This window comes from Heteronotia binoei, chromosome 2 (assembly GCF_032191835.1).
Source record: "Heteronotia binoei isolate CCM8104 ecotype False Entrance Well chromosome 2, APGP_CSIRO_Hbin_v1, whole genome shotgun sequence".
Taxonomy (NCBI): Eukaryota; Metazoa; Chordata; class Lepidosauria; order Squamata; family Gekkonidae; genus Heteronotia; species Heteronotia binoei.
The window spans coordinates 121,269,474-121,292,243 of NC_083224.1; the positions used below are offsets into that span (position 1 = coordinate 121,269,474).

At 45.2% G+C, this 22,770-nt stretch overlaps 1 protein-coding gene across 1 annotated transcript in view; it reads right to left on the reverse strand.

Moving 5' to 3' along the window:
• Positions 1-10,919: 10,919 nt before the first annotated feature.
• TM2D1 (TM2 domain containing 1) overlaps positions 10,920-22,770 on the reverse strand; it is a 35,962-nt gene continuing 24,111 nt past the window's right edge. The window contains exon 6 of the mRNA XM_060231910.1: positions 10,920-11,058. Coding sequence (XP_060087893.1) covers positions 10,948-11,058 — 111 coding nt within the window. The 3' untranslated portion in view covers positions 10,920-10,947. The remainder of the gene's footprint in view (positions 11,059-22,770) is intronic.

A 22,770-nucleotide genomic window follows, 5' to 3' on the forward strand; every position in this document is an offset into this window, starting at 1 on the left:
AAAGGTATCCCACACAACTGGACAAACCAGTGGCCTAAGACCATCCCATCCTGTCAGCATTGGAAAAGATGTGATTTTCCTCTTCCAAGTGCTTAGCAAAATGATTGCAACAGGTTGCAGAGCAGTCTACCTCCTCCAGTAGCCTAGAACCCAGTAGACCTCAAGCCATCTGGAAGAGTTCCACAGGTCTACACCATGTGGAAGCAATGGTGGCTGAAAAATATTGTTTCTTTGCTGCCATCACCAAAGTTTGGGAACTGTGTGACCAAAACTCAATTCCCTTCCACCTCCTCTTAGCCTGCTCCACAATTTAAAAGCTGAAGAAGTATAGACAGAAGCATTGAACTGTTGTATAGTCTCATTAAGTGTGGATGTAAACAGCAATGGCAACAAAATACATCAACATATACGAAAGACACCTGCTTGTATCTACTTTTTGAACAAGCAAGGAAGTTTAGTAGTTCCAGAATTGTGGTTAGGTACAGTGGAAAATAGTAAACAGGCCTACCTTTCAGTTATAGAACTTGTAGTTTACAAACAAAGCCTGCTGCATTCTAAATGACTACCAAAGCAAAGAATGCTTGATGTTACAACTTCCTACACGGCACAGCCACTTTCAGTTGACATAATTCTAGCAAAATATTTTGTTCAGTGGTCTGCAACTATGTGGTAGGGTGACCATGTTTTATGAGAGTAAAAAAAGGACACTTCACCAACAAGAATTTTTTCCCCTCAGACTCCTGGACAAGTAAGAATTTCTTGCTGGCAAATGAAGCAGGGCCAGAAATCACTCAGCCATTGTGGATAGGATGGACTTGCGCGCTCGCACATACACACAGAGAACTATTTATTATTCATTTAAAACACCAGTAACTGTATACCTATAATGAAGTGGCACATGAATGCTTTTTGGAAGATTTTATTTCCTTAAAATAATTTTTTAAAAGTTGGTTGTTCAAGCAGGTATTCGTAGAACTGAGGGAATGAATAATCACATAGGTTATATTGCAGTAACATAAAACCCTTTATAGCTTCAATGGTAAACCTGTTTATTTCATCTGTCCACTGGGCCTTCATTAAAGAAAATATTCTCTCAACATCTGCATTATGTCCTGGTATGCAGGAGAAAAATTGCGCTATTTTAAGCAACAGAGAATGGCAGCAGGGGTGTGCATAAATACCAAGCTGAATAAATACCCCCAAAATACCTTATCAGTATTTTGGGAGTATTTATTCAGTTTGGTATTTTGGGGTATTTATTCAGCCGGATATCGATCAGTATTTGGCTAGTGAAAGCTCCACTGATATGACTCATGCCACAGTGACTCAACACAGCGAACATTTTTGAGAGCCAGTTTGGTGTAGTGGTTAAGTGCAGATTCTAATCTGGGAGAATCAGGTTTGATTCCCCACTCCACCTGCTGAGTGACCTTGGGTCAATCATCTCTCAGAGTTGTTCCTCTCAAGAGCAGTTTCTGTCAGCACTCTCAGCCCCATTGTGGGGAGGGAAAGGGAAAGGAGTCTCTAAGCCGCTTTGGGACTCAGAGTGAGGTGCCGGGAATAAATCCAATCTCTTCTCATTTAAAGTTTAAATCCCGGCTGAGCTGACTCAACTCATTGGGACTTTGAACTTTCATTGCTCACTGTGTTGAGTTACTTGAGTAAAGTTTAAGTCCATTCTCCATTATAACCTATGAAGACAGTACCCATGGGGTATAATGAGCTGGATATAATGGACCTGAATACCAGTATAATACCAATACTGATATTCAGGAATACAGAATATTTTTGGCTCCAAATTACCTGAATCTGAATTCAGCCAACTCTCTTTTTCTTTTTTTTTGTATACCCCTAAATGGAAGTATTTAACCCACTTGTCACTAACTGGCACACTTTTGAAGTCTTCATCTATTTCAGCATTTTCAACAAAAATCTTCAGGTTACAGAACTGGTCAAAACATTTTACATCATCCACCATCATGTCTTGATCTCTCAAATGCGCTGTACATAATTAAATGAAAATATCAGTTAAGGTCATCCAATGAAAACAGTCAAATTCATTAAAAGAAAATGGCAATTTCTGCAAATATTCCACATATATTTTGTAGAAATAAGAAGCTTCTTCCATAAACAGACCAACTTCTTTCTCCAATCCATCTTTCTTTTGCTTAGAATGTTTTTGTTCAGTGAAAGGAAGGACACTACAATTCTGTGTCGCAACATGTGACAAACTGACTGCAATAAGTGAAAATCTCCAAAATGGAGATTCCCCCCTTTTTATTTTTGTATGGAACATTGACATAGATAAGTGCAATAGATATGCTTCTGCTAAGTCATTGTCAAAGAATTTCTTCATTATGCATGGTGGACTAAATTGTGACAGGAAAAAAAAAGTTTTCACCCCAGGAAACATCTGCTTTAACTGTTCTATGGCAGGAAAGAGTGATAGTCATCATGTTCTGCTGTGTGACAATTGCTATCTGAAATTTATATCAATGAATTCACAGTAACTCTTGAAATCTTCTGTTCTTACCATATATATGGAAAAATAATTGTAAATCTTTATTATGATGCATTGTGTCTATAGGCTGTAAACCCTTGTGAAGGATGTTGCTGGACAACCAACACCAATTCTCCCCCTCCTGAAAAAGGCTACATCAGATCCGGCCGAATTGGCACATTACCGGCCGGTCTCAAACTTGCCCTTTTTGGGCAAAGTTATTGAGAGGGCTGTGGCGTTGCAGTTGCAGAGTATTCTGGATGACGCTTCCACCTTAGATCCTTTTCAGTCCGGCTTCCACCCGGGCCACAAGACAGAGACAGTGTTGGTCGCCCTCATGGATGATCTCCGGCGACATCTGGATCGAGGCGGTGTGGCGGTATTGCTGCCGTTAGATCTATCGGCAGCGTTCGATATGGTCGATCACCAGCGGCTGACCCGCCGCCTCACCAACGCAGGGATTCAGGGGTTAGCCTTACAGTGGCTTTCCTCTTTCCTTGAAGGTCGAGGACAAAGGGTGGCAATTGGGGGTGAACTGTCCCAGAGGCACCTACTTAATTGTGGGGTGCCCCAGGGGGCAGCTCTCTCCTCGATGTTATTTAGCATCTATATGCGCCCCCTTGCCCAGATTGCTTGGAGGTATGGGCTGGGTTGTCACCAGTATGCTAATGACACCCAGCTCTATCTACTGATGGGCGGCCAAACTGGTGATGTCCCTGTAAATCTGGACCAGGCGTTGCAAGCCGTGGCTGATTGGATTAAGCTGAGCGGGCTGAAATTGAAGACAGAGGTCCTTTGTCTAGGTCGTGGCGGCCCGGAAGGAGGGATCTCCCTTCCAGCTTTTGACAGGGCGCCATTGGTACCAGTGCGCGAGGTCAGGAGCTTGGGAGTGCTGCTGGAGTCTTCCTTGACAATGGAGATCCAGATAGCAGCCACTGCCAAATCCGCCTTCTTCCATCTTAGGCGGGCGAGGCAGTTGGCCCCCTTCCTGGAACGCCACGACCTGGCAACAGTGATCCATGCGATGGTCACCTCGAGGCTAGACTACTGTAATGCCCTCTACATGGGGCTGCCCCTGTACCAAACTCGGAAACTGCAGCTAGTGCAGAATGCAGCGGCCAGACTGCTAGTGGGACTACCTCGGTGGGAACATGTGCGGCCTAGGCTGCGGGAACTGCACTGGCTGCCAATTGTCTACCGAGTTCGTTACAAGGTGCCGGTTATCACCTTTAAAACCCTATATGGCCGAGGACCTGCCTACCTTAGGGACCGCCTCTCTCCATATGTTCCCCAGGGAGCACTGCGTTCCAGCTCACAAAATCTCTTGGAAATCCCTGGGCCCAAGGAGGCCAAATTAAAAACAACCAGGGAACAGGCCTTCTCTATAAAGGCACCCTAATGGTGGAATGAGCTACCAGAAGAGGTGCGGGCCCTACGGGATCTTAACCAGTTCCGTAGGGCTTGCAAAACCGCCCTCTTCCAACTAGCCTTTTAAGATAAACCTGGAATTATCATCAAGCCATCTTGTATATACTGCGACGGTAGCACCTTTATACTGTTTTTAGATTAATGATTTTAATGTTAACTTATATCTTGTATAATTTATATTGTTCTGTTTATTGACTGTATTATTTTCTTTTATTGTTATACCATGATATTTTATATCATGCCTTGTAAGCCGCCCTGAGCCTGCTTCGGCGGGGAGGGTGGGGTATAAATAAAAACTTATTATTATTATTATTATTAATTCTCTCTTTAATTCATGCTTCAAGGCATGGGAGACATCTTTGCTTGCAGAGTGACTGATCCTTCCAAAACTAGTGTTGGTGTTATCCCCAGGGAATTAAAAACACTTCACAAGGAGGCCAAGGCCTTTTAATGCTTGTGTAACACAGCCCACTATTGTTTCCAATTTTTAATTTGGAATGCTACACAGTTGTATCAATTTTGATTTAATACGAGGACTTTTATGAAAATATTGTATCACAACAGAGAATATTTTTGTGACCCATGGTTGCTGTCATCTGTGGAAACACCTAAGCAGAATATTTCATTTAATTCCCAAATTGCTATAGCAAGAGAATGTGAGCAAGCACTCTATTGACAATGGCCTCAGCTTTTGTTCTTGCACGGGGAACCTTTTTCACTATGTCTGAATCAGAACATATCATTTGATTTAATTTTGAAGTTCAATCAATAGACCTATATGATAGGTGACTTATGCCAATTGAAGGGCTCATGCAGAAGTCTTTCCAAACCCCATCATTTCAATTACTAGGGATGCTAGAGATGCAGCACATATCCTCTGAGCTATGGGCCCTTGTCCACATTCAGGTTTGCTCTCAAATCTGTTTATGAAACAACCTGCAAAATATCTGTAGGAATTCTAAGAATCTAAGTAAATCCTGTGTTCTTTGTAAACCAATAGGCCTTCCTCATGCATTGAGAATCAGCAGATTAAGACACATTTCATGCGGACCATTTCATGTGATGCATGGAAAAAAATTGCATTTAAGTGGTCATTGCACCATGCATAGAATTGCTTGTACTGGCGGGTGGTGTGATGTTTCTCCATATAGTAGGGTGACTAGATGTCCTCTTTGATGCCCATCTTCTTTTGGGCTCTTTTTTTTAAAAAAAATGAAGAAAATGCTCTCTTTTTTTCTTGGGAGGCTGAGCCTATTTTGCCCTACAGGCCCCCATTGGAGAGAAGCACTACTTCCTGGTATGCATTTTGAATAGGACCTCCTATTTTACTACGTTGTATATTGCAATTTTCTTAGGCCTGTGGACTGGCTTGCTGCATGTTGAATGGACTCCTTCCCTCCCCATAGCAATGGCACAATAGTCCCCAATTGAGAAGGGGTTTTAAATTTTCAGACTAAAGCTCATTCAAAGCCAGAGCACAGTCTTTAAAACAATATATTTTTAAGATGTTATATTTTTGTCAGTGGAAAATGCTAAAAACGATACTGTGCATAAAATTCAGCTCTAAAGTAGGATTAAACTATCTGTTCAAAAGAGAATTTATATAGTAATTACACTAATGGAAGCTAATTTTTAAAACTGCTACTACATAGTATGAAAATGATGCATCATATACATCTTAAGAGGATATTAAATGTTTCCCTCATAATCCAAAAAGTTCTGCACACTCTCTTGTATCAGTGGCATAGCTACAACAAACACCTTAAATAGCTTTTTTAATATACAGCACAGGCAGAGAATCCCTCATCTAGCATAAGAATCAACAAGCAAAAATTCTGTTAAGTATGCAAGAGAGTCTAAAGATAATACGTTAATATGTTATATGTCTAAAGATAATATGTGTGTTCATTTGCTCCCAAAAAGCTGAGACTGAAGAAAATCAATTGAATACTGACATTACACCTGAGCTTTGTCATATACCTTCAATTCATATAAGGTATTCAGCTATGGGTTTGGCTCCACCTACAGGAAACAAGATACAGAAGAAGAAAAAGTGTCTTTGCCAACAGCTGTACTTTTTCTCCTTCAGAATCAACAATGTGGGAAGAAGTGGCACCTTGTTAGTTCTTACCTTCTTCCAAATACAGCACAAATGAAAGCTCCAGGTAGGCCATCAGTAAGCAAAGTACTGCAAATAAGTTGTTGCCCTGTAATCAGATATGTAGGATGCCCATTGACAACATTCACACTAGGCTCTTGCCTTAAACCCTCAATAAGAATTTTAGAGTTTAGTCAATTGTTTGAGAAAGAATTACAGAAGTGATAAATGTATAGGATTTTATTATTCAGGCCAGCCAGTTTCTGTTATTTGGTTGTGAAGTTTTTTATGTGAATTATTTTCACTGTTTTCCATGCTGCTGAACCAGTTACAAGCAACCCTGGACCAAAGGAATAATTAAAATGTTTAAAATCGGGGGGGGGGGGGGGGTGGTAGAAAAAGCCCAGCAGGAACTCATTTGCATTTTAGACCACACCCCCTGATGTCACCATTGTTTCACGTAGGGCTTTCCTTAGAAAAGGTCCAGCAGGAATTAATTTGCATATTAGGCCACACCCCTTGACACCAAGCCAGTCGGAGCTGTGTTCCTGTGCGTTCCTGCTAAAAAAAAAAAAGCCCTGTTTAAAATAAAGAATGATCAGAAATGTGGAATGATTACATGTATCACCTTGGAAGACTGCGCTTAGAATTGTTTATTGGTTTATTTTTACATGTAAGTAAATTGTTTTTTACCAAAATCCACACATTTTGAAATCATCCCCAAACCAAATTATTTATTATATACCAAGATGAGCTGAATTTGGATAGAAAAGATTTATTAGATTTAGCGTTTGGGAAATAAAATCTAATACATCACATCAGACAGCCTAAGGGAACAAAAAGGTATAAAATATGCTTTACAAGTTAAAATTCTTTTCTGGATTAAGTCATTATAGATCATTCATATATCTCATGAGACTGGAAATGTTGTCCCCCCCCCGTTCAACATGTTTGTCACCAGTTCTTGCAGCAGAAAACCTATTTCAGAAGTTTAATATGCAAAGTAAAACATATGCAGACAATGATGAGCAGTTATTGCAGTTGCCTATTGAAGGCAGGATAATATGGATGTTTACCTTCAGATTTTTTTTCCTAATTTTTATTTCAATTTATATCCTGCCCTTCCCACTTCAATATATGAAGAAATCTTTATTTGTTGTTGTTCAGCTGCACTATCGAGTCCGACTCTTCGCGACCCCATGGACAAAGCCATGCCAGGCCCTCCTGTCTTCTACCATCCTCCAAAGCCTGCTCAAATTCATGTTAGTTACATCAGTAACATTGTCCAGCCATCTCATCTTTTGCCGTCCCCTTCTTCTTTTGCCTTCTGTCTTTCTCAGCATCAGGGTCTTTTTCCGTGAGCACTCCCTTCTCATTTGGTGGCCAAAGTATTTGAGCTTCAGGTTCAACATCTGACCTTCCTGGCAATAGTCTGGGTTGATTTCCCTTAGGACTGACTAATTTGATCTTCTTGCAGTCCAAGGGACTCTCAAGATTCTTCTTCAGCACCACAGTTCAAAAGCATCTATTCCTCTGCGCTCAGCCTTCCTTATGGTCCAACTCTCACAGCCATACATTACTACTGGGAATACCATCACTTTGACTATATGGACTTTTGTTGGTAGGGTGATGTCTCTACTTTTTATTATACTGCCTAGGTTCACCATAGCTGTCCTCCCAAGGAGCAAACGTCTTTTAATTTCATGGTTACAGTCACCATCTGCAGTGATCTTGGATCCCAGGAATGTGAAGTCTGTCCCTACTTCCATGTCTTCCCTTCTATTTGCCAAGGTGTGATGTGGCTGGATGCCATGATCATAGTTTTTTTGATGTTGAGTTTCAAGTCTACTTTTGTGCTCTCCTCTTTTACCCTCAAACAAGAGGTTCTTTAGGTCCTCCTCACTTTCTGCCATTAGGGTGGTATCATCTGCATATCTGAGGTTGATGTTTTTCCCGGCAATCTTAATTCTGGCTTCTGCTTCATCCAGGCCAGCATTCCGCATGATGTACGCTGCATATGAATTAAATTAGCAGGGAAACAATATACATCCTTGTCGAACCCCCTTTCCTATTCTAACACAATCAGTTGCTCCATATCCCGTTCTGACAGTTGCTTCTTGACCCTTAAATAGGTTTCTCAGGGGACATGTGAGATGGGCTGGTACTCCCATCTCTTTAAGGACTTGCCACAATTGAGAGCCAGTTTGGTGTGGTGGTTAAGTGTGCGGACTCTTATCTGGGAGAACCGGGTTTGATTCCCCACTCCTCCACTTGCACCTGCTGAGATGGCCTTGGGTCAGCCATAGCTCTGGCAGAAGTTGTCCTTGAAAGGGCAGCTGCTGTGAGAGACCTCTCCAGCCCCACTCACCTCACAGGGTGTCTGTTGCGGGGGAGGAAGGTAAAGGAGATTGTGAGCTGCTCTGAGACTCTTCGGAGTGGAGGGCGGGATATAAATCCAATATCTATCTTCTTCTTGTTGTGATCCACACAATCAAAGGCTTTAGCATAGTCAATGAAGCAGAAACAGACACTTTTCTGATACTCCTGGGCTTCCTCCATAATCCAGCAAATGTTGGCAATTTGATCTCTAGTTCCTCTGCCTCTCCGAAACCCAGTTTGAACTTCTGGTAGCTCCCAATCTATATACTGCTGAAGCCTAGCTTGTAGGATCTTGACCTTGCTGGCGTGTGAAATAAGTGCAATGGTGCGATAGTTTGAACATTCCTTGGCATTACCCTTCTTTGGGATTGGAATATAAACTGATCTTTTCCAATCCTGTGGTAACTGTTGTGTTTTCCAAATTTGCTGACACAATGTGTACATCACTTTAACAGCACCATCTTTTAGGACTTTGAATAGCTCAACTGGGATACAGCCATCTCTGCTCGCTTTGTTGTTAGTAATGCTTTCTAAGGCCCATTTGACTTCAGAATGTCAGGCTCGAGGTCAGTGATTTCACCATCATGGTTATCAAGGACATTGAGATCCTTCTTGTATAATTCTTCTGTGTATTCTTGCCACCTCTTCCTAATCTCTTCTGCTTCTGTTAGGTCCTTACCATTTCTGTCCTTTATCATGGCCATCTTTGCACGAAATGTTCCCTTGATTTCTCCAATTTTCTTGAAGAGATCTCTTGTCCTTCCCATTCTTTTATTTTCCTCTATTGCTTTGCATTGTTCCTTCAGGAAGGCCTCCTTACCTCTCTTTGCTGTTCTCTGGAAATCTGCATTCAGTTGGGTGAATCTTTCCTTTTCACCTTTGGCTTTCACTTTCCTTCTTTTCTCAGCTATTTGTAAAGCCTCATCAGACAGCCACTTTGCTTTCTTGCATTGCTTTTTCTTTGGGATGGTGCCGATTGCTGCCTTCTGTACAATGTCACAAACCTCCATCCACAGTTCTTCAGGCACTCTATCAACTCTAGTTCCTTAAACCTATTCTTCACCTCCACTGTACATTCATAAGGGATGTGATCAAGATCAAACCTGAATGGTCTAATAGTTTCCCCAGTTTTCTTCAGTTTAAGCCTGAATTTTGCAATGAGTAGCTTATGATCTGAGCCACAGTCAGCTCCAGGTCTTGTTTTTGCTGACTGTAAGGAGCTATCTTTGACTGCAGAGTATATAATCAATTTTTATTTAGAAAATCTATATCTCATCATTTTAATTATAATGCACTTAGGGTGACTTACAAATAGACTAAACAATAATAACAAAACAACTACAACTAAACCAAAATGATTTTTAAAAATCCCAAAACCAGTAAAACAGACTACAGTGAAACAGCAGCAGATAACAATCCTCCCGTAGACTATCCAAATTAACTTAAAAACTCTGGAACCATTAAAAAGAGGCATGGTAAAAAATAATTTATAAAATCACCAGCATCCTCCAAAGAATCTACAGTTTAATTATTTCTGCAAGGAAGCGCATGTATGCATGCAAAAGGGCTTTCCTCAATGCTTCATTGAAGAACCACATATACACCTTTCACAGACTGGGAGGGAAGGAGGCTTTTCCACTCTGACAAAAAATCCAAAGCCCCGCTTTATACAAGCAGCCCTACATAAAGAATTAATAGTTTACAGTCAACTTGTTCAATGAAGACTCTTTCAGATCTTTCGAGGACCCAGAGTAGCTTTTTTATTGCAAAAAAACTTCAGAAACAGACTGGAAAGGGAAACTGCTGAAGTACAAGTTGTTACAAAACTTGGAACAACCCCCACACACCCCCACGACTTAACAGGGATATTGATTTCTTATCTCATTACATATGCTAAACTCATTCAGTCTTTACATATGTATTCTCACCAAGAAAGGCTAAACATCCTCTGTATTTTGGTGTATTTTATTTTTGGAAAAGTGAATGTAATGTAATGCAATGAATATTGAAACATGTTTCTCTGACATTACACAGCACCCCACCTCAACGGAAAGGATGCTGTCAGCTAACTTCATACTTGAGAGGAGACAAATGTAGTATAACTGCAGTCTCAATTACTTTTAACCATTAAGAAAGATATTTTTACATGAGTCTCCTAATGTGACACATTTATTGCACCAGTTTTTTTCCTGTAATTCAGTCCAAACATATCATGATCTAGAAACTTAGCTTGTTATTGCTATCTAGTCTTTGCATATGTAAAAACATCTTCATTAAGTTGTATGCTAATTTGCTATTCACCTATTTAGAGACTGCCTATATAAGTGAAACTTCCATTTCTATGCATCTGCTTACACACGGAAGCTCATACCTTGCATAAGCTTTTGTTGGTCTTAAAGGTACCACTGGACTCAAAATTTGTTCTGTATGAAGAGACGAAAGCATTGCTTGGTGGATATGATCCTTTTGTAAAACATATTCTTTCATACTTGATTAATCAATTATGGAATCATCTTCCAAATCAAGGCACTTACTGGCAAGTTCACGGATATATCTGTGGTTTTCTGAATGTCTCATTAGTAATACTCAGTCTGGTAAGCCTTGCCCCATAATAATCTATAATGTAACTAGAGCCATCTGAGGGTCCCACAATCTGGAAGAGAAAGCGTTTCAGTAAACAGGATCCATTTTGAACCGAGAATGCCACAAAAAGTTCTTACCTCCCTTCCAACTGCAGTGAGACATTTAGTTATTTTAAAATACTTATAAAGTCATCTGCATTTCAGGACCTAAGGCATGTAACAACTTTATTTTTAAAAATGATACAAACATTAGTATACAGAAATACATTAAAAATCAATCTGAAAACACTTTAAATCCCCACCAACAGAGGGCCCCCTTTGGCCAGGGTCAGGTTGCCCCAGAAGCTCTCTAGTCTTGAATAACTCTTGTCCTTCAGCCTTGCTGGAAAACCAGGCAAAGTGACATTTTTTATTGCAACATATGTCTGAAATTATAATTTGGTATGGAAATGCTCTTAAGAATTTGTGGAGTGACTCATAAGTAGATAAGTATGTTATACTTGATAGTCTTGATTCATAAATAACATCCAAATCATAGTTTGTCTAATTGTGCCTGAACTTCAGTCTTGCACGTTCCACTTTCTGGCCCTTGGATTCTGCTCTCCATTTCCCATTATTGACAAATCATCATTTACCTTTACATGTTAAGGAAAAGAACAGTTTAGCTCGGAATTAAAACTGCCATTCCAATTTGACTCTCCAGGAAAACTATAGGTTGCAAGATGTGAAAGTTCAGGAACATTATGTCAGGAACATTATGGCACCAATCTTCTACAAGAAAATATCCTTGGGCTTCCAAGGCAGTATGTCAAGTAACGTACATATGTATCCACGTTCCTGAGTCAGCTCTAGCAGACTCCTCTGAAGCTGCCATTATTGTAGATATAATAAAAGCCTAACATGTTGGCACATCCTTCAATTTTTATTGGAAAACATGGCAACCACAGGAGTGGCTATGCACTCTGTCTCTCCCCACTGTCATTGGATAGCCTCTCTATGACCCACCTACGGCCCGCCCTGTCAGGCCAGAACCCCCACAGTCAGCCTTTGAGGGAGGCAGTTCTCCGCTGAGAGGTTCTCCTGGAGTCTTACTTATCACTACTGCCTCTCCTCAGCTCATCTCCACCCTATCCCAGAAAATCATTCTTATGGGGCAATATTCCATCTCTTCATTTACAGCACGTTCTGTAGTTGAATTCAGTGTGAACTAATATCATGCGGCACATAGAGCTGCTTAAATATCATTGAGCATCGTTTAATAACTACCGTATTATTCGCACCATAAAACGCACTTTTTCCTCCCAAAAAAGTGGGGGGGAAAGTGTGTGCGTCTTATGGAGCGAAGGTACCATACGTACCTTCCTCCGGGGGGGGGGGGTGATCCGCTGCCTCCGTCCTGGCGCTTCCTGCCCCTGCCTGCCTGGCTCCGGCTCTGACGCTTACAGCAAGCGCCAGGATCGCTCCCTCCGCCCTCCGATCCCAGCGCTTGCTTTAAACATCAGCGCTGAATCCAGGCAGGCAAGCAGGGAGAAAGCACGCCGCCCCCTCCACAGCCAGCACTTGCGAAGCGCTGGGTTTGCGGAGGGGGTGGGTGCTTCCTCTGTCCCTGACTGCCTGGCTTCAGCTTCTGCTGATAGCAAGGGCTGGGTTTGGAGGCAGCCAAGCCTCCTATCCCAGCCCTTGCTATCAGCAGAAGCTGAAGCCAGGCACAGAGGAATCACCCCCCCCTCTGCAAACGCAGCGCTTGGCGAAGCTCTGCGTTTGCGGAGGGGTGTGTGTGCTTCCTCTGTCCCTGTCTGCCTGGCTTCAGCTTCTGCTGATAGCAAGGGCTGGGTTCGGAGGCAGCCAAGCCTCCGATCCCAGCCCTTGCTATCAGCAGAAGCTGAAGCCAGGCACAGAGGAATCACCCCCCCCCCTCCGCAAACGCAGCACTTGGCGAAGCGCTGCATTTGCGGAGGGGGGGGGGGTGCTTCCTCTGTCCCTGTCTGCCTGGCTTCAGCTGCTGCTGATAGCAAGGGCTGGGTTCGGAGGCTTGGCTGCCTCCGATCCCAGCCCTTGCTATCCCCAGAAGCTGAAGCCAGGCACAGAGGAATCACACACACCCCTCCGCAAACGCAGCGCTTGGTGAAGCGCTGCGTTTGCGGAGGGGGGAGGTGCTTCCTCTGTCCCTGTCTGCCAGGCTTCAGCTTCTGCTGATAGCAAAGGCTGGGTTCGGAGGCAGCCAAGCCTCTGATCCCAGCCCTTGCTATCAGCAGAAGCTGAAGCCAGGCAAAGAGGAATCACCCCCCCCCCTCCGCAAACGCAGCGCTTGGTGAAGCACTGCATTTGCGGAGGGGAGAGGTGCTTCCTCTGTCCCTGTCTGCCAGGCTTCAGCTTCTGCTGATAGCAAGGGCTGGGTTCGGAGGCAGCCAAGCCTCCGATCCCAGCCCTTGCTATCAGCAGAAGCTGAAGCCAGGCACAGAGGAATCACCCCCCCTCCGCAAACCCAGCGCTTCGCGAGCGCCGGCTGTGTAGGGGGCGGCGTGCTTCCTCCGTGCCTGCCTGGCTCCAGCTCTGATGCTTAAAGCAAGCGCCGGGATTGGAGGGCGGAGGGAGCGATCCTGGCACTTGCTGTAAACGTCAGAGCTGGAGCCAGGCAGGCACGGAGGAAGCACGCTGCCCCCTCCGCAGCCGGCGCTCACGAAGCACTGGGTTTGTGGTGGGGGCAGCGTGGAGCGATCCCAGTGCTTGCTGGAAGAAGCTGGAGCCAGGCAGGCAGGCGCGGGAGAAGCGCCGGGATCGGAGGCAGAGGCAGCGGATCGCCCCCCAGGAGGAAGGTGCGTCCTATGGTCCGGAGCACCTTATGGACCGAAAAATACGGTATATACATTGAAGCAAACTCTGAAACAAACATATTCAACTGACAGGAAAGGAATGTTCTATCACAACGGGGGGGGGGGGGTAGGGGGCACTCCAGAAGCAGAGACTCTTTACTGTCTCTTTATCACCTTTCCACCTGCAAATACTCTTCACTCTTTCTGTTCAATAGGCTACAGTGGGCTGCTTGCTTTAAGAGGCAGGAAGCCATCTGAAGGCTCCCTTTCGCCCCCCCCCAACACCTGTAAGCAGGAGGGGTTGAAAGGCAGGCTTCTAATGGCTGCCTACCTTCCTGCCTGCTTGCCTGTTATTTCTTTGTCTCCCTGTCTTCCTTCCTTCCCCTTTATTGTGTTCCTTTCTCATAAACTTTTACATAACTCTCACTTCATTCATTCCTATCATTTGTTCCTCTCATTCTTTCTCTCTTTTTTCCTTTCATTCTATCTTCCTTCTCCTTTTTATTTCTCTCACTCAGGCCTCAATTTGGGCAGCAGCTCAAAGGAGTGGAGTTCCAGAACCTCTAAATTTTATTGCACTCTTTCTCCCCCCCCCCCCAATATATGCTTCTGGGCTCCATTGTTCAAACACCCTGTGAGAACTGCTGAACTCTAAGATATGACAAACTTTCTAATATTTCCCCTCACAAAAAATGGGGAAATTGTTGGGTTTCTATTGCAACTTCACTTCCTGTTGTCATGAGTTAATTAAATGTTTGTATATGCATGCTGATGCTTAGCCAGTGAGAGGTATAGCCAATAAGAATGTCTGCAGGTATTTCCCGCCAAGGCTAGGTGTCAATATGTACAGTGACCATTGAAGGAGAGCCCTAATATGCTAATCCATATATTTGGGAGGTGGTCTGGGGGAAACCATTTGGTCAGTTTTTATTGCCCTTTGTGTAAAGCCCTCAGATCTCCATGCAGTTAGAGTTTGGACTCCATAGAGTCGAGATGTAGCTTAGAAGCCAGAAAGGATATTGAATCCTTATTTGTTTTCTAGAAATCCCAGTCACCCTTTTCCTCATAGAAAAGTAAACTACTTTTATTCTTAAGCTAAAACGTGTGCCTGGCTTGTTTATTTGTGGTTCTCTCCACACAACTCTGCTAAAAGTATCTCTAAACCCTAACAGAAATAACCAAAACATATAAAGCAGACAGATGGAAATCTTCATCATGCCACTGTGGCCACATAAGAGAAAGTAATTTGAAAAGTATGATGGGAGTAAGGTGACAATTATAAATCAAGAAGCATGTTAAGGTAGATGCTGAGCTGATATAATTTAGTATACCTTCCGGAGATGTCAGGGGTATGTGGCATATGCAAAGAGTCATGCAAATGAGTTGTGCTAATAAACTCTGGCACCTCTTCTTCTACAAAATGACCCCTGCTCTCACTCCTTCCCCCCCTCTTTTTTCTACCTCCCTTCTGTTCTATCTCTCATTCTTTCTCTGTATCTCTGTCTTTTTATTTCATTCTGGCTGCAATCACACACACTAAATAATGCACTTCCTTTATATTAACAATTTTTATTAATTTTTGAAGTAAACAATATTGGTATTAATATGTGTATACAATTAATTAATCTTATTAAAAGAAAGTTATAAACTAGTACAAATATCAAGGAAGGACATTAAGTTACATTAATGTAACTAAACATGCTAGCCATTCTCTATTCAAGAAAAGAGGTCAAGATGAGTATCAAGATACAATCAATCAAAAAAATACTTATATTAAAAAAATAATGTCATATATATTAATTCCTAACTGCCTAAATATATTCTATATGTACTACGCAAGTTATTCCAAAAAATTACTATTAGATAATTACCATTAGGTGTGATCCACAACTAGCACAGTAAGATAAAATGAAGGTAAAGAACAAAAGAAAAGAGAAAGAGAAAATAATAAAAAAAATAAAAATAGTAATAACTTATAAGTAGAGAAGATCAAGAAATTCTGGTTTGTAAGGTTGACTATTGTTTGCTGTAATGGATTCAATAAAAGGAAACCATTTCTCTGAATTTTGAGTGTACGTTGTCTGAGTTTGATTGTTGGATATATTTAGTAATCTTTTCTATGATGAGAATGTCCCAAACTTTGGATAACCAACTGGAGACTGATGGAACTTGAGATTTCTATTTTGAAGCAATTAGAATTTTTGCTGCTACCAACATGCCTGTTATCAGAGTTCGTCTAAACCGAGGTACTGTTGGACCCTGCCAAATGTCCAAGAAGATCAAATGAGGAAGAAAAGGAATTTCATATCCCGTTAGAGTTCTGATTTGTTGCAAAATCTCATACCAGAAAGAAGGAATTCGGGGGCACCTCCACCAGCAATGGGCAAAGTCACCTACACCACAGTTTTTCCAACATAACAGAGAATGGTTAGATGATATTAAGGATAGCTTTTTAGGTGTAAAGTACCAATGAGTTATGATTTTGTAAGACAGTAGTTTTGAGCTCATCAGTTTAGTACGAAATAGGTTAGATGACCAGATCCAGTTCCATTGATTATCACTGAGAGTTATCCCACAACCATGTTGCCATTTAGATTGGCAAGGTAAACGTTGAACACTATCTAGGGAAACCAATATGACATAGGATTTAGAAATTATGCCTTTGGGGTTGTAGTCTGATTGTTTAAAAAGTAGTTCAAAATCAGAATGAGGAGATGACATAACTTTTTACAAATTGAGAGTAGAAAAAGTATGCTTCTCTGTGCCGTTCCCTCCAAGTGTGCCCCTCCTCGTGCTAAGTCCGCACGGCATAGCCCTCCGGAGCAGAGTGCCATGCGCCCTGCCCTCCCTGGGGAGTTGCGTGTGGCAGGAGATGAAACCTTTGTGGGCAGGGGCACTGATTGGGTACGGGAGGGGGGCCGTGCCCAGCTCGGAGCAGGAGGGGATTGGTGGGGTGATAACATGGCTCCCAAACAGGTTTTTGTGCTGGCTGAGAGTGTCGGCATGATCGGCTCCTCCCGGCCCCCTTTGGAGCAGGCTTGGAGCGGTCACACAGGGACCAGAAGCAGGGGGTGGTGAGGATCACCGCGAGGGGCTTCTGAATATGCAAATGAGATAAACCTGTGGACTTGAAGGTTCGCCTGCTCAGCCCAGGGAGCACGTAGGGAGGTGTGTCTGCTATCGTCCCCATTGGCCGCTGTTGGCCGAGGGACAGCTTTAGCTGGGAGTTGAGTCTGTGGCCAGTCACACCTCACAGAATGCCTGCTGTGCTGCCCTGCCAGACAGTCCCAAGGCTACAGCAACCATGCCGAGGCACGCCCAGCATTGCGCAGGGGTTCCGGGGTCCCCTCACTATGTTTTTCTACCTTGTCTCTCTTTTTTGTGTCTCCCCCCCAGGACTTCAACTCTGCCTGCCATTTCATCGTCTTCCCCATGCCTTTTCCAACAAGCATGAATTTGTGAAGGGATCCCGAGAGTGGTCCTGACAATTCTGGTTTAATAATAGATTGAAGTGCCCAAGAGGCATCAGCATACATGGGAGCGCGCAGTGCCCTCCCGGTGGCCCCGGGTGTGTGAGCAGCCGCACTCACGGCATGTTCTTGTCCCTGGGTCCTCTGCCCGTGTGCCGAATGGCCCATATGTGAGCTTGCACACGCTCCCAATGCAAGTGCCCCCCAAAGTCCTGCTGGGTGGCGGCCCATGCCCCCACCTCCTCATTCTCTCAGAGTCTGGGAGCGGAAGATCCTGGGAGCATCGGCGACCCAGGGTCTGGGAGCGGAAGATCCTGGGGGGCCGGCAGGCATTGACAGGTGGCGATGTTGTGTAGCATGACACACGCAGTGACCAGCTTAGCCACTGGCAAGGGCTGCATGCTGCGCTGGCCACCTGCGTGGTGCAGGCAGTGGAACCTCATCTTCAGCTGCCCAAAGGCACGCTCGATGACCATGCGAGTGGCCCTGTGCGCCTGGTTGTATGCTGCCCGGTCCTCAGGCACATCCCCCTGGTACGTCAGCAGGTAGGGCAGCAACAGGTACCCTTGGTCACCTGTGGAGAACAGGAAGGTGAGGACAGGGGATGGGAGGGGCGCCCCACGCCGCCACCTGTTGGCCTTAAGTAGCAACCACCTCTGCCTGTTTGGCCAGGCTGCCAGGAGGCAATTGAGGCCTGAGGACGTGAAGATCTGGGCATCATGTACACTCCCTGGGAACTTCGCCAGCAGATCTGTGAAGAGTCCCTTGTGGTCGCAGGATGCCTGCACGTTGAGGCTGTAGAAGTGGTGCCTGTTCCAGTACACCATGGGATCCTCCCGCGGGGCCACCAGGACAACATGCGTGCAGCCCACAGCCCGCATGACGTTGGGGAACCCCATGACCGCCGCAAAGCCGGCTCTGGCAGTCCGCAGCTCCTCTTTGCCTGTTGGGAACCACACATGCTGCTGAAGCATCTGTTGGCCATCGAGGCCAACAGATGACCTGCTGGTGTCCCGTGGGAGAGGCGGCGTGAGAGCGACCACTATTGGGGCAGCTGCGGTCAGCAGCCCCCGCATTCCACTGCCCGTGGGAGGAATAGCGGCAGAGTGGTATCGACTGAGAGTCACTGCCAACCGAACTGGACTGAGGCAGAGAAGGCGCTCTTCTTTGGCTTGGTGGCCAAGAACACCGTGGTGGTGCTTGCTGCCACAAGAGCCGGTGGGGCGAACTCCCGTCGGCGGGGTTTCTGGCGTATGGCAGCGGAGCGAGTGTCCACTGTGAGCGAGGTTCCCCCGCACAGAGCAGCCCACCCTGAAGTGTTGGAACGACTCCTTCGGCCCTGCCAAGAAGCGGGTCCAGCGTCTCATCGCTGAGGGCTCGACCTATGAGGACGCAGTGGCCCGGGCCCTGCCTGGCTCTGAGGCAATCATGGGACACCTCATCTGCCCAGTGCCTGTAGCTGACCACAGCATTGAGGTGATCAGCGGTAGGTTGACAGCTCCCCCCCCCCCGTCCTTGCCACCATGGGACTGCCAAATTCTGACACCAACACCCTTTCCCCCCCTCCCAGATGACTCCCAGGAATCGTCACGAGCTGCCACAAGCTCCACTGTGGACTCGGAGGCAGGAGGCCACTGTAACGGGACAGCTGAGGACTGGAGCTGGCCACCCAGCACCTGCAGGACAGGAGGTTGGCAGATCCAGTACTCCGCGCCACCCCCAGGACGTCCAGACAGCCATCAAGAGGCGCCAAATCAGGGGGAGAACACATCAAGTTAGGAGGTCATGGATGCCGTGGTGGGTGACAGCCATCTGTCCACAGATGATGAGGGCCCTGAGTTCCCTCAAGGTGTGACACTGAGCGTGGGGCATCCGCGACTGGCCGCTCATGCCAGCATCTGACCCGACCCATTCCACAGGTAGCCACACCATAACGCTGGCGGTCGACATGGTGAACCTATGGAGAGCATCTCCATGCAGATGGTCGGCCCTAGCTGCCTCCCTCATGCTGCGGACCCTGGGTCTGCCCACATTCCCCTCCCCATGCCCCAGCAGCCGGGAATGCAGGAGGGCCAGTTATGGCAGACTTGTGTGGGGGGTGCCCCTGGCCCCTAATCAGGGGGAGCCGCTGGGGGATCCGGAAGGTGACAGCGACGGAGAAGGCTATGCTGGTGGCCAGGACCCAGGACCCAGGGCTCAGGGACCACGGCCAGCTTAAAGAATCCCCGCCACCCTGTCCTCCATGTGGGAAGCCATAGAGTGGGATCGGCTGGAGGGGCACCGGGAATGGCGGGAGGCCATGGGCCAACGCTGGATGGCGGGGATGGAGAGGACAGTGTCCATGGCCACTGGCTACCTGTCCACTCTCCTGGCCACAGCGATGCAGTCATAGGAGTGGGGCATGAGGGTGGAGCAGCTGCTTGCCAATATTGACCAGTCCCTTGTGTCCAGCGGAGGGGCTGCTTCTGCTGCTCTCGAGGTGGGCCCCCCAGCAAGGCGGGTGGGGAGACTATGCATGTGGGAGCCGTTGGGGACGATGTCCGGGATGCCGTGCCCGTCCCTGACGGGACCGGCCATCTCTGCCCACCGCAGCTTGAGGCAGCTTCCTGTGAGGGAGCCAGGTGGCAGCCCCTCTGCAGCCTGGCGCTTTAATAAATCTTATCCCTGCACATTGCGTTGAATCCTTATTCAAGGGAGATCTGGGGGTGGGGGGGAGGAGAGTCATGTACATGGCCACTTCGAAACAGCCTCGCACCCCTCATGGGTGTCCAATTCTCTGCAGATGGGCACGAGTGCAAGCCACCGCAACGACCATCGCCAGCACCTTTGGTTCATGGGTGTCTGCAGTGGGTGGACTACTGTGTCTTGCCAGGGGGCTCCTGCAGCATCTGGGACGCCATCCGACCATGCAGCACACGGGAGGGACACTGACAGGGATTTGGCTTCGCCCCTTTGGCGGGTAGGCTGCTCCATAGAGCTAGCGGTAAGTGCTGACCGGATGCTTCCCCAAGGATTATAGAGCCACACCACGGGGCTGGGTGTGTGCGTGAGAGGGTTGGGGCATGTGGGCAGCCTATCGCCAGGGAGCACTCTCTCCGCTGCTGAGTGTCACATGGGCTGGCTCCCCGGCCACTGCCAGCCAATCCCTGGCATCCCTGTGGAAGCGCCCCCTCCTGTCCCCACTCTCGCGCCACTTTGGGAGCCCACGCTCCAGCATATTTTACACATCTACAGGCGGCGGGCGCAGCTTGGGCGCCGCGCTCTGACACCCCAAACCCATTTGAAAGCCAACGAGCAGTGCCATAGATCCGCCCATGCCCGAGCGGCCGGCCATCACATATGTCTGGATTGGGCTGCCCGATTGGCTAATACATAATCTTGAAATTTTGCCATAATATTTAAGAGTCAATTCCGGATTCTGCAATGATACCTTAGGATTTGTCAAATATAACACGTCATCTGCGAATAAATTAATTTTGGATGTGTGGGAGCCAAATTCTACTCCATGAATCTCAGAGTCATTGTGTATTGCCGAGGCCAGTGGTCCCAAAGCCAGAGCGAAAAGGACTGGAGAAAGAGGGCAGCCTTGTCTGGTCCCACAGTATAGCTTGAATGTTTCTGAAGTTAAGCCATTTACGTGGACTTGTGCAGAAGGTGCTGAATAGTTGTAATAGTTCTCAAAAAATTCTCACCAAAGTTCATGTGTTGGAGAAGTTTCAATAAGTACAATGTCTCGAGAGAATCAAAGGCCTTTTCCACATCTAGGAACAGCAGAAGAACCTCCAAATGTTTATAATTAGCAGTTGAAATAATATTTAATGTTTAATGTATATTGGCTGTTAAATCTCTACCTGGCATAAAACCCGCTTGATCAGGGTGAATATATTGAAACAAAGGTATTCAGTCTCTTGGCAATTACAGCTGTAAAAATGTTATAGTCTTGATTTAAAAGATATTGGCCGATAAGAAGTCAGGTTAGTTAAATCTTTACCTTGTTTGGGTAGAACAATGATCGAGGCAGAGTTCCAGGATGGTGGTAATTTGCCTTCTAAGAGGATTTCATTGCAAGCTTTGGTGAGTGGTGGGACTAGTAAATGTGCAATTTTTTTTTTTATAAAACTCTGATGGAAAGCCATCTGATCCAGCAGATTTGCTGTTTTTAAGGTTTCTGATAGCAACAATGACTTCTTGAGGTTCAATTGGTTGTTCCATAAAAGAGCGATGTTGCTCCTCAATTTTCTTGATATCAAGATGTGACTTGAGATAGTCATTGATGTCATCTGTTGAAGGATTTTTAGAGGAATAGAGATTACGGTAGAGTTGAGTAAAGATTTCGTTGATTTTTCTGGAGTTGTGATGAAGAGTTCTAGTTTGGTCTTGAGCACTTGAGCACATGTCACATATCTTGAAAATTTTCTTTCATTGACTTTCCAGGACAGAAGTCTTAATGTTTTTGGAGACTTTACCCAATATTTGTTTGACAAAAAGAAGTTTCTTCCAATGTGAGAGCTTTCATTGATTTCTAGCAACTTCCGTTCAGAAACAAGTTCTTTGTATTTAAGCGGGCATCCAGTCTTTGTGTAATTTTGCAAGAGAGGAGATTCTATTCTTCAGCTCTAGACAAAAAGCTTCCCTTTTACGTTTGAGTTGTGTCGTCTGAAATATAATTTGTCCTCGAAGGACTGCTTTGGGAGCATCCCAAATATTTGAAGCTGAATCATCTTCAGTACAGTTTGTCTCTAAATATTAATGTTTGATTCAATTTGTGTAATTTAGTCATCACTGTACAGGATTGATTTATTTAGAGTCCAGTGATATTGTGCAAGGCAGTCAGAAGATGTAAAAGTGCAACTTACCCAGAAGTGGTCAGACCACATGGCAGGACCAATATCGGCAGAAGTCACTGAAGACAACAAGGATTTGGATAAAAGTATAAAGTCAATTCTTGTATGGACGTTGTGTTTCGGAGAAAAATATGTGTAGTCTTTTTCCTCACTATGAGTGGCTCTCCAGACATCAGTAAGTTGTGAGTCTTCGAATAATGAGGACAATTTGATTGGGCCACGATTTTTCTTAGAAGATCTGAGATGACTGTAGGATCGATCAAGGTCAAAGTCAGCAATGTGATTTAGGTCACCTACTAAAAGGACATTACCTTCTTGGAAGTTTCTCAAAATGTGTAACATCTCCTCCAGAAATGTCAGTTGGTTTTTATTAGGCGCGTATATAGAACCAATTGTAACTAGTTTTTCATCAAGTAGACCTTTAATGAAGATATAACAGTCTTTGGGATCAATTTTTGACGAATGGTGTTGAAATCTGATATTTTTAGATATTAAAACTACAACCCCTCATGACTTGGAGCTTCCAGTTCCGTGAAACTGATGTTGGATCCAAGGAGTTTTGAGAGATGGTTGTGCTGGCGAGTGTAGATGGGTTTCTTGTTGTAGAGCTATGTCTGTCTGAAGTTTTTTAGGTTTTTTTAAGACGCGTTTCCTCT